This window comes from Hippocampus comes, unplaced genomic scaffold (assembly GCF_001891065.2).
Source record: "Hippocampus comes isolate QL1 unplaced genomic scaffold, H_comes_QL1_v1.1 scaffold295, whole genome shotgun sequence".
NCBI classification, from domain to species: Eukaryota; Metazoa; Chordata; class Actinopteri; order Syngnathiformes; family Syngnathidae; genus Hippocampus; species Hippocampus comes.
Window position 1 is genome coordinate 941,537 of NW_017804848.1, and position 12,813 is coordinate 954,349.

Here is a 12,813-nt window from a genome sequence, read left to right on the forward strand (position 1 = left end):
GGCATCGTCGGCGCCGATCCAGCGGCCCGCCGAGGGAAGCCCCGCCCGCCCGGGGCGCCGGCCAAGGACAAAACAAACAGCGCGGGAATGTCAAGGAGGAGCTCGACGCCCGGCGTGACGCGCGCCGCGACAAATAGGATTGACGCAGGCAACAGATTGCTGATGGGACTGGAGCCATAACCTTCCCGCCCCTACCCACAATGCCTCTGGGGAGCGCCCTTGCCAGCTGCTGCGCCATCCGTCACGCGTGTGAGCCCCCCCCCCCCCCCCCTCCTCCCGAAGAACGGTGGCGGGGGACAACATGACACGATGAGAGGAAGCCGCCGCCGCCGCCGCCGCTCGGGAGGAATCAAGGCCGGCGCACATTACTGGAACTACAGAAAGCGGGAGAGGGAGCGAGAGACAGACAGAGAGCGAAGCAGTGGGAAACACCATGGAGGTGGCTTTTGTTCACGGGCGGGGGGGATTGTTGAAGTGGGAGGATACACACACACACGCGCGCGCACACATGCACACACACGAATCCCCCCGTCGTCTTCCGTGTGACAGTTGAAGCTCTCATCCGCTTGCTCACAACCTTCTAATAGAATTATTCTGCTAACCGGCTTTCTTGGTGACGTTCAGTGTGTGTGTGTGTGTGTGTGTGTGTGTGTGTGTGTGTGTGTGTGTGTGTGTTAGCAGTATTAAAAAAAAACACACACACACACAAATGAGTCGTTGATCATAAGGAAATGAGTGCAAATAGTGAAATTCTGTCAATGAATATCATCGTCATGAGGAAAAATTGATAAAAAATGCAATTGTGGAAAAAAAAAAACAAATTAGCATGACGTGTAAAAAAAAAAAAAAAAAAAAAAAAAAACTAAATTGGGACCCAAAGGAGGAGAATTGACTGGGTGAGAAAAAAAAATCCGCTAACAATTGATGTTAAAAAAGAAAAAAAGAAATAAAAATGGCTGGAAAACAGAAATGCCGCAAATAGCGAGACATGATGAAAAAAACCCCCAAAATGTTCTTTCCCCGGACAAAAAGGCGAGTTTCGCGCGACATCACAATGGTCTTGGGTCGGGGCTGTGCTCCGTTAGCACTCATGAGCCAGTCACGCGATTGGCGTGACTGGCTCATGAGCGCTCATGAGCTCATGAGCGCGGACAATCAGGGGCGACGACGACGCCGGCCCCGCCCCCGCCGCCATCACCTCCGCGGAAACGTAAGCGTCCATAGATTAACCTTTCGGCGGGCGGGGCGGCGGCGGCCGTGTCTGCAAATTGGCCTCATTAATCGTTGGCCTAATTGATTGCGAGAAGTATGCGGATGACATTTGAAGAAGCCGAGCGAGGGAGGCGGCGTGATTGATCGCGCCCGAGCGCCGCGCTAATGAATGCCAGCCGGTCACTTAGCGACGCGCCCGCGCGACGCCGAGCGAGGGGAGATTAAGCCCGCGGGCCGCACGCCTTTGCGGGCGCGGGACGGACGCGCGGCGGCGGCGGCGGCGGATGCTAACGCGACACTCGACCGGCGTTTCTTGCGGCGAGAAGACTCAAGTGCCACTGATGAAATCCACCATATGGAAACCGATATGAAACTTAGACGAATAAATCGAAACCCTCCTCCAATCGTTTGAAGTCATGATTTTTCATCAATAGCAAAAAAAAAAAAACGCAACCAAAGGACCAAAATGAGGCAGAGGTCCAGTTGAGTCAATTCAAGTTGGCCCGCTTTCATTGAGTCCGAGTTTGATTTCCGAGAAATCAGCGTCAGGAGGTGCTGAAAAATGGACAGCAACAAAAAAATTCTCTGTTGGTAAAAAGCTCCTCCGTAAAACTGGCGGCGAGCATTTGAAAACTTGAAAGCAACAAAAACGGATGCAAATCAGGGCTCAAAAAATAAGAAGTCCAAGAAAATAGCATGAAGCGCAAAATGTGCCAATCATCGATGCCAGGAAAAAAAAAATATTCATGGCGGCAACACCCCCCCCCCCACCAAAAAAGTAAATAAAAGGAGTTGTTCACCTTCTGGGAACAAAAGCTTCCACTATCAGCCCTGGAAAATCAACGGGCGAGCGAGATGTCGGAATGCGCTCGACGTGGACGATCGACGCGTTCGGCAGGCCGCCCCTCTTCAAACGAGCATACCTGCAGGATGTGGCTGCCCAGGTGAGGGTCAAAGACGTCCGAGGCCAACGCGCCGGGGCTCCTCCTCCTCTGGCCGCCGATAGCTGCATGTGCGCACGCGCACACACACACCCACACGACCGCACGCACACGCACACGCACACGCACGTACACACGAGGAGAGAGAAAGCACAGGACAGGACAGAAGGAGACTGGTGAGACTCGGACACATTGAAACGAGCAAAGCCGTGGACGCCAAAAGACACACGCACACGCACGTGCACACGCACACGTTGAGCCAGCCAGCCTGCCGTGACAAACACACATTGCACGGGACAAGAGGAAGCGCCGAGGTCGGCTGCGGCTGGGCGCTGTTTCCCGCTTAGCCGCGCGCTAAGCGGCCTGCGCGACGCTACGCTAACACGACGGTTGGCTGACGGGAGCTCATCGCGCTCGAGAGTCCAACATCATCGTCATCGTCATCACTCGGCGGCTGAATTGGGTTGAAAATCGAGCCGACGGGAAGTGGCGGCAAAACCAGGAAGCGTACGGCCCATTCCAATCATTTGCATGGGGAGCGGACGGACGGCCGCGCGGCAAGGCGGGGTCATGGGCGCGTGCGCGTTCGTGGCCCCCAGTGTGCTTGGGAGCTCCCTCCAGAGCTCATTAGGGCAAATTGAAGCCCCCCAGCTGCCCCTCCCCGCCTCTTTCTTCATTCGGACACGGCGCGGTTCGCCGCCATTGATGTTGTCATCGGGCAGCTCATTTGAAGCGCCGTTGCGCTCCGCTCGCGTCCGACGATTCCGCGCACGCTTCGTCTTCATCATCATCACCTTCATCCGAAAGAAAAAGGTGCGCTAAGAGGACCGCCGAGACTTCAAAACAACCAAATAAAAGAAGAAAAAGTCGGCAAATGATAAAAGCCCCGCGGCCACGCTCTCAGCGCTTCGCTGCAAGTGCGCGCCTCTGTGCATTGGGGCACATCTCTCTCTGCGCGTGTGTGCGTGCGTGCCTGTGTGTGTGTGTGTGTGTGTGTGTGTGTGTGTGTGTGTGTGTGTGTGTTTGCCTGCACATGTGCCAGGTGCTAAACAAACAAACAAAAAAAAAAAGGCTGTTAGCATGACAAAGGAATCGTGTGTGTGTGTGTGTGTGTGTGTGTGTGTGTGTGTGTGTGTGTGTGTTTGTGTGCGTGAGTGTGTGTGTGTGTGTGTGTGTGTGTGTGTGTGTGTGTGTGTGTGTGTGTGTGTGTCACCAAGTCAACCGAAAGTTGCATTTCAAAGTCAAACATGGTGCCGGCGTCTCTTGGCTAAATGGTCGCTAGCATTAGCGCAGCATTATTTACAATATGAGCGCACACACACACACACACACACACACACACACACACACACACACACGCACGCACCAGACACGGACCGGAAGTGATGTCAGCAATGAGCAGAAGGATGTTTGCGGTGCCAACTGACGCTCACGCGAGCGCACGCGCAGGCGCAGGCGCGCTCCCCGAGCTGCTTAAAAAGTCATTAGCGGCGCCGCGGGCGTTTGAATTGATTTCATTTTAATTAGCCGACTTTTAAAAGCACGTTTCTAATTTGACGAGCGTTCACGTTAATAATCCACGCACGCTCGTTACCAGGCTCCGGCTGACCGACCATGCGCCCCGCCCACCGCCAAACATACGTTTGGTCGTCAAAAATACGAAATGAGACGAGCCCCCTCGATCGTGTTTGCTTTGTGAAGAAACGCCACCCGAAGGCGGTCGTCGACGAGCCGCTTCGGCGAGCAAAGGTTTTATTGGACGCGTAAAATCTCACGAGCGGCACCGCCACCAAAGGCGCGCTCGGGCCAAGCACGTGGACTTAGCTCGTGCGTGATATCGAGCTGCTCGGTTCGGGCGGGGCTGCCCACCCCGAAAAGTATCCGACTATCCGGCAACAGTTTTCGTTCTTCAATGAAGCTAACACGCTAACACGTTCGCGGGGAGGTGGGAGGAGACCGCAGGACCCGCAGAAAAGCCGCAAGCAGGACCCGCAGAAAAGCCGCAAGCCCTGGCCGCCCTTTGTTTTGTTGTTTTTTTGTTTTTTTTGAGGGGGGGCTCCACTCTGACAGGCCAGACACCAGGTCAGAAGTCCTCCATTTTCCACCAAAAAAAAAAAAAAATCCCCGACAAAAATTGAAGCAATCATTTTCAAAGAGTTGACAACTTTTCACCTCAGAAAAATGTCTCACTTGTGCAAATATGGATTTTTTTTTTCGGGGAAGTGAACGTGGCGATCACGCAATGACGTGAGTGACGCGAGGGGACGATGAGACGCACGCGAGCTTCACCTCAAGCTAACCGGAAGTTAGCTTGAGGCGACAAGGGCATCCGCGCGACACGGCAATGCGTCGCCACGGAAACAAGGATCCCAAGCACGCCCGTCGTCGCTTTCCCGTCCGCGGCTTCGGGCCCACCTCCATCTTTCGCTCGCCGTGGCAGCGAGCGACGTTGACTAATGCGCCGCTGCCGCCGCCCCGCACGCGTCGCCGTCAATCGATTAGCGCGCCGGCTTGACGACGCGCACGCGCGCCCGCTGCCGTGAAATGAAGAAAAGGCCAAGACGTGCCGGGCAAACGTTTTGCTTCCAGACAGAAGCAAACACGTGTCGAAAAGCCCAAAACATGCAAACGGGAAAGGCGGCTCACCAATTTAATCCTTTTTTGTTTTTAACGATGCCTTTTTTTGGAAATATACTTTTTTTTTTAACAAACAGGCTTCCTGTGTGGAGTTTGCACCAATCGGAAAACGGATGGATGGACAAATGCAACTGAAAAAAAGAAAAATCTTCTATGTTGGACACTCAAAAAAACCAAAAACCCATTCAAAAATCATACAAACTTTTTGTTTTCGCGAGAATATCTGGAACACTCTGTCATCGTTTTTTCAAAAACAATTTCTTTTCAAGAAAAGCGATTTGTTTTTTTCCTCGATAATATCCGACTTTGTTTCAATGATATTCAACGCTTTGAAAATGATCCGATTTCTTCAAAAGATTTATTTTCGTGAGACAAAATCTTCAACTCCTCCCCCCCCCCCCCCAGACCCCAAGGGACAAATGGATGGAGGAATTGTGATCTGGTGTCCAGCGTCTCTGAGAGGAGTTTGCATGCTAATTCACAAACGAATGAGTTAAAGAAAAACTCTCTCTCTTTCTCTCTCTGTCGCTCTTTCTCAGCATCGATGAAGAAATTGGGCTGTGTCTTGAAATTGAGCCGACGTGCACACGTGCGTGCTTGTTAACGCGTGAGATGATAAACTAACAGGACGCTTCCTGGCAAGCTGCTTGGTCGTCCCACCCAATCTTTTTCTTTTTTTTTTTTTTTTTTATCTCACAGCGCCAAATGAAAAAAAAACCACCAACAATAATAACTCCCAGTGAGCGTGTGTGTGTGTGTGTGTGTGTGTGTGTGTGTGTGATAAGCTATCTGGTACAGTAGAACGATGATGTATGATGCTCATCCCCGGGCTTAGGCACAGCTCATATGGGAAACACACACACACACACACACACACACACACAAGTGATGCGGAGTTGATAAGAGCGCAATCAAAGGGAAAACACAAGCCAATTGAGCGTGCGCGCAGGCGATGGCTTAAAAAGTCCAGAGAGAGAACACGGAGGGAAGTTGAGACGCACGCGCGCAGACTTTGGAGCGCCTCCTCACGAGCGCCTGCAATGCGCGCGTGCGACCGACCCCAAGTGACGCAAGGCCGCGACGAGAGCCGGAAAGCGCTCGGCGTTCATTTGGCGCCGAGTGCGTCGTCCGTCCTCCTCCGCGGGGGCCAACCGCTTTGTCGTCTTTTCAAGAACATCAAAGTTGTTTCTCGGGGGGGGAGGGGGGGGGGCTCGTTTGATCCGGAAAGATCCAACGAGAGAGACGACGAGTCGCTAGCGGCAAGCTGATGTGGCGGCGGCGGCGGGCGGGGAGGAGGAGCCTTCCGAGCGTTATTAGCAAATGGGATGGGCGCTAAGCGAGTCTTCAAATGGCGGCGCAACTTCACAGTTCAGTCAACATGAGAAGCGTTTCAAGCCAGCGAAGGTCGTCGTGAAGGTCATCCGAGTGCAGCCACGGAGTGATGTTTTCCGTCCGGGTCACTCGGCATCAAATGTGATGACATCATCGGCGTGATGGAGGGGGGCAAGGATGAGGCGGGAGGGGGGTGGGGTCTGAAGGTGACCTTGAAGCGCGGGCACAAGGGGGAAAAGAGATGCTCCCGGGTCGGAGAAGCCCACCCGTGCAACGCGAACATCAGCGCCGCAGTTCACGCAACCGGTTGGAGGATTTCTTTGACCACCAACTGAGCTGCTTTTTTTTTTTCTTCAAAATTTCCATTCCTTGACCTCATGAAATAATTGACGAACTCATCTGAGTGAAGATCAGTTCTTGCGAACTGAAGAAATGCTCAACGCATTTGTCAAAACAAGAGATTGCACGCCGACGGTCAAGCGTAAGGGGCCCGACCTTTGGCCCCGGCGGCGTCACGGGACCGGTCATCTTTTGCAAACAGCGGCGACCGTTCTTCTCCCGCGACGACACTCGGCGACGTCACGACGCTCCGACATTTCCGAGCGGGGAGATCGCTCGGCGGAGCGATTTCAGAGTGCCAACGGCTAATCGACCGACGCCCGCCGTTTTCTTTGTCCTCACGCTCTGGCATCGTTTCGTTTGGATGAAACGCGGCTTGACTCTGTGGAAAGCTCGCGTCTCGGCACGCGCGCTAATCCGGAGGCATGATCAACCACACTTGTTCAGAATATGAGCGCAAAGGAAAAACAAGGAGACTGTGGGAACACACACACACACACACACACACACATACACACACGCACACAACACATCGCATTGCAACATATCTCGGGAAAAACAATCCACCATCAGTGAAAAGAAAGGCGATGGCATCCACAGACGCGCACGCGTGTGTGTCGCATCACTAAATAGGAGACGAGCCCCGAGCAAAAGAACACAAAGAAACAATCGGCACGCTCAAACGCAGCCACGCTCGGACTCCGAGGCGCACGCACACGCGCCATACCCGAAAGAAATAGCCCGAAGAAAATGAGTTCGATGGCCAAAATATGTGAGTCAACAATGATCGGAATGAAACGGGGTGTGTGTGTGTGTGTGTGTGTGTGTGTGTGTGTGTGCGCGTGTTGATTTTCTGGTGTGTGGCAAAGTGTCACATTTTAGTGTCTGCTGCACCCCGCATGCATAATGAATGAGCAGGTGTCACACGCGCGCACACACGCAAACGCAACGATAGCCCGAAACACACACACACACACACACACACACACACACACACACACATCCACTTTGCTAAGGTTGCTTTCAATCGAAAGCCGAAGCAGCCCCGCGCGCGCGGCCTCCCGTCTGGCACGCGCGGGTGCGTGCGCGTGTCGGGATGCCGCAAAAGGTCAGCCTTGTTTGTGTGGCGCAGCAGATGTGGAGAGCGGGTGACAGCAAGTCAAAAGCTGCAACACTAAACTGCAGAAGAGCAACTGATGGGTCAATTAACGCAAAGGGCAAGCGGGGTGGGGGCGGGGGGGGTCGGGCGAGGGCAAAAATATGGAGTTTGCGCTCATATTTTGCTCACAAGCCCCGCAAGTCTGCTTGTGGTGTCGCAGAAAGTTTGGAAACGCCGCGGTCGGCGTGGGAGCACAGCGACGAGGCCCGGACACGACGTTTGGGCAGGGGGGGGGGGACTTTGTGCCCACGGGATAGTTAGCGCGTGCACGTGAAGTCACGCCGATCCCTTCTTGGACAAGAGGGGAAGCAAATGGAGCGCACCTTCTCGCTGACCTCACCGGTTGCCTTTGTTGACCCCGAAATGATGGCCTCTGACATTTTTCTTTCAGCCCAACAGGAAGTCGCGCTACGATCACCAAAAGTTTTCATTTTGGTGCCCAGAGCGCCGCGGTTGGCCAACAATCAAATCGTGGCTGTCCACCGTGTCGATTTTCGTTGACTTTTGGAACAAGGCGCGTTTGATTTTGTCATTCAAGTGACGCTCAAGGAGCGACTCGGTGCCCTTCGCTCGCACTATTTTGTGCGCACGAGTGAAAACCCGTCGTCGGTGTCCACGAAGCGGTTCCCCGTGTGTGCAGGAGGAGCGCAAGATGTGGAACGTCGGCATAAGTTTGCGCAACTTTTGGACGCGGACGGGGAAAAAGACGGTCAAAGTGTCTCCTTATCTGACACCTGGAAAAACGAGTTGCCGCACGCGCGCGCGCACCCACAGGTGTGCGGGTTTCATTTCATTAAAATGCATGCGGCTCTTCAAAGTGCCGACAACAATGAGGCCATCTGCCGCGGCGAGGCGACCGTATGTGCCGTCTTCCTTTGGAGACGAACGAACCCGCGCACGCACGCACGCACGCACGCAGGTTGCCGCGGACGTCGATTTCAAAGGTTACGTCCGCTCAGCTTGGCGGCTTCTTCGGCACACGTTCATCAAAGCCTCGTTAGCGCAGCGGCTAACGAGGCGTCCGTTCCTGCGTTTGGCCACGTGCTTGTCTCGCGCGGCCAACGACTCGGACCGGACTTTGACTTTCCACGGTGGCTTGACACGTCTGGCCCGTTTTTATGATTCAAAACGCGGCGCCTGCCCGTCTTCCGAGTTCAAATCCAAAGACGGAGCGCACGCATCCAATCGCCCGCGCGACGGAAATCCATTTCAATTGAATCTGTTCCAGCCCCCCCCCCCCCAAAAAAAACCCGAATGCATGTTTGACTCCAGGTTGAGCTAGCATCAATGCTACGGCGGCGCTTCCTTGAACTCGGACAGGGCGCCACCCGCAGCAAATGCATGACCCCCCGCCCCACCTTGACGGCGGTCGAGATGGGGACACCGGAAGGGGAGGCGCAACGTCCGTTGAAAAAAACCAAAGGCCAAATGACGTGAGGACCGCACGTTTTCGAGAGTCGTTAGCCAAACAACGCGCGCGGCCTTCGGTCGGGGAGGCCGGAGCGCCTCGTCGGCCTCCCCGTTCATTCGAACGCGCGAGGCGGCGCTCGTACCTTTGACGGAGGTGTTGGGGGGCGGCGCGTCCATGCGCAGGTTCCACGGGGGGTCCCCCTGGTTGGCAAAGTCCCTCATCTTCAGGTAGCTGATGGTGAGGCGGATGATGGAGGCTTTGTCCAGCTGGCTGGTGATGGCGCCGGGCAGCGGCAGCATCTTGGCCAGCTCGTAGAACTCAAAGTTCTCCTTCCCGCGCCGCGACCTGGCCGCGTCCCGGGACTTCTCCTTGCGCAGAGCCTGCAGCCTGCCGGGCGACAACGCGCGTGAGAGGGGGCGCCGGTCGCGCCGAGCGGCCGCAGCTCGAAGGCTCATGTCGGAGCGCCGCGCAAGATCGCGCGGCGTACCTTCTTTATCCTCGAACGGCAAGTTCGTCGTCAGCGAGCCGTCGTACGACTGGAGCGATGCGATACGGCTTCCGCTTTTTGATTTTCATTGCTGAAAACGCCGGTCTCGGCGTGCGTAGGTGCGCGCGTGAGGAGGCGTGTTTGACTTTGACTCGATCGGACACATTTACGGCGGCGCGTCTGAGGAGCTAACGCAACGCTTGTCCTCATCACCGCCGACGCGCCTGCGCGTTTATCTGGGGATGGCGCGCGTCTGCGGCCGTCTCCGTGCGGCCGATGTCAACCGCTTCATGTGCGCATGTGCGCATTAAAAACACCAACTGAAAGTACGTCGTAAAGTCCGGCCCGGTGACTTGATGGGCTTTTAAAGAGCTTGACACAGAGCGCGTGTGTGTGTGTGTGTGTGTGTGTGTGTGCGCGTACGTGCGCGTGCGCGCACTCATCGTAAAGTGCAGCGAGCTGCGTCGCACTTGTCAGCCAGGAAGTAAGATGTGTGCTTTGCGGCGCGCGCGCAGGCAGCGAGCATGCTGGGAAGGTCGGCGGGCGGGTCGGAGCTTCGACTTGCAGGTGTCGAGCGCAGGTCAAACGGCTCAGGTGACGGCGCCGCCGATTTACCGTCGCGGCGGCCCCCAAAAATGAAGAAGTAAAAAAAAAAAAAAAAAAAAAAACGGTCGCCGCGGACGAGGCTCAAAATCAAAATGGGCCCGAAAGTGGGCCAAAATCAAACTTGACCGAGCAACCAAAGCTGAAAATGACCAGAAATGCCTCCACAAATGTTTGGCAAAATCAAGTTGGATTCCAAACAAAAGAGAAACTTTGGCAGAAACAACGGCCAAATCCCCCCCCCCCCCCCTCCAGTGACCGTTGTTTGCAAAGTTCCAAAAACACAAAGAAAAAGAGAGCGAAAGTTTGGAATTGGGCCACATGCGTGTGTGTGAAATCCTAATTCACATGTCGCGAGATCATTTATTGAGTGGGGGGATGCAAGGCAGCAATTAGCCATCAGCGCGCTAATACGACCATCCGTCAACATTAGCACACGCGCGTCGATCTGGAGGACGTTCGCCATACGCAGACGCGCGTGCGTCTCTATCGCTCTGTCTCTCTCTTGATATGCGCGAGCGCGCGTCAGTTGTCGTCGGCGGGACGTTGCGCGGCTCACGCGGCCACTCGAGCGGCGACGTTGAACGGGAGCCATGATTTTGCATTCGCACTTGGAGACGAGTGGCGAGAAACGGAAGCGGCGGCAAAGAGCTCCTTTGGCACGCGCGCGCCTCACGCGGGCGCGTCATCTCTCTCCAGGCCCGCCAGCTCCACGGCACTAATGAGTTTGGCGAGGGAACGGGAACAAGACACCTTTGGCCAACAACGCGCCGGGGCCGCGCGCCGCAAAGAAGCCAAAGCCAGCCGAAATCCCGCCCGCGAGCGCCTCGTCTCGCCGACGGAAACGACAACGCCGCACCTGCCGGGCGCCACCCGGATTGGCGGAGCTCCCCGGTATATTTCGGACCGGCTTTGGGAGCGGACGCCCTCCGCCGAGGCGACGTCCGAACGGCTGGCGGGGGCGCGTCCTCCTCCGCCATCAGACCAACGGACTCTCCGATTGATACCGCGCTGCAGACGGACGCGCGGGCCAACGCCGACGCGGCGACGCTTCAAACGCCGTCGGGTTTTTGGGTGCGTTTTTCTTGACATTCGCGCGCTCACGCGTTCAATCCATTATTAACGCGCTCGCCGGCACACGACGATGGCCAAACGCGGAAAAATGCAAAGACGGAGACGATGTTGAATCATTGACGCGCTCGACCGGCAAAACAACAGCAACCCCCGCGAAAAGAAGAAGGGAAACTCGCTTTCGGCGGCAAACTGGGAGCGGGAAGTCGCTTTCGCACGCCGCCATCAAAGACAAGGAGTCGGGCCGCGCGGCGGCCTCAGGTGACGCGCCGCGCAAAAACACGAGTGTGTGCGTGCGCGCGCGTTTGTGTGGCGCTAAGCCGGTCCTGTAATGAGCTAATAACTGTCGTTGTCTTCTTTTAGCTGCGCCTGACTCGACACAAATCCTCCTTTCATTTCATTTCGTTTCATGTCATGTCGGCGACACGCACGCACGCACGCAGTGGCGCTCTCTCGCCGGCGCTCATCCGCGCGGGCGCTATGATACTCCAAATCCCTTTCGTGTGCGACAAAGACCTCGGCGCGCCGGAAGAGGAGAGAAGGCGGCAGACAATAGCGGGAGCGTACGACACCGTGTTGACACGAAACACGCCCGCCCACGCATGCGCGATATGGAGAATGGCCGCGATGATCACGTGCGGGCAGTTACCATGGCGACGAGGTATGCTGCTGTCCTCCGGCCAGGTGAAGGGTCTTGGGCCGGGTGGCGGAGCAGCCGCCCGCGTTGGCCGGACGCTCCCAGTAGGCGTCGCTGCGGAACACACACACACACACACCAAAAAACACACCGTTCAGAATCAGCCGTCCATCTTCTGATCCTCACAAGCCGTCTTCGGGCAGTCGGCGGGGGACACCCTGAACCGCTGTCCCATCCAATCGCGGGGCACGCAAAGACCAACAACCGTCCGCGCTCACACTCGCACCGCGGGACAAATTTGGAGCGTTCGATCGGCCCGCCGTGCCTGTTTTTGGAACGTGGGAGCAAAGCGGAGTACCCGCAGAAAAGCCAACATGCAAACTCCACGCAGGGAGGCCGGAGACACGCGCAACGATGCGACACCGACTGTTCGGGCAGGGAGTCCTTTTAAGCACACGCGAATGAAACAATGAGCAACAGGTGTGCCACTGCAGGGGGAGCCCTACAGCGCCACCTGTTGGTCACAAACGGAACCACCCGAACACTAACCGGTCGGCCAAGCGAGAAATGTTTCCGGGCGTCCGTCAGGAGCCGACGACATGACTTGCTGTCACACGGACTCTTTCATCTCGTCTCAGTTCTTGGTGGGATGTTTTTGTTTTTTTTGTTTTTTTTTTGTGGGGCGGGGGCGTCGACCACTGACGCGTCGCCATCATCCGTCACAACAACAACAACAACAACAACAACGCTATTTTGACGTAACCCCCTACCGCCAACCCCCCGCTCAGGACATCTGGATGAAGCGGAATGACGTCACAATGAGAATCGGTGATGTCATCATGACATCACACGGACATCATCGAAATCATCCAAGAGTTTGACACCGTTTGCGAGAAGGAGCCACTTGTCTTTGTTGGAGCTCACTTTCGATGCATGTGTAGTTGGGGGGGGGCAGGCTGAGTAAATGATGGCGGTGGGAAGGGG

The 12,813-nt window shown here is 55.7% G+C and overlaps 1 protein-coding gene across 1 annotated transcript in view; it reads right to left on the minus strand.

Moving 5' to 3' along the window:
- npas3 (neuronal PAS domain protein 3) overlaps window positions 1-12,813 on the minus strand; it is a 62,127-nt gene that overhangs the window by 23,336 nt on the left and 25,978 nt on the right. The window contains 3 exon segments of the mRNA XM_019878816.1: window positions 2,136-2,218; window positions 9,174-9,418; window positions 11,842-11,943. Of these exon segments, the coding sequence (XP_019734375.1) occupies window positions 2,136-2,218; window positions 9,174-9,418; window positions 11,842-11,943 (430 nt within the window).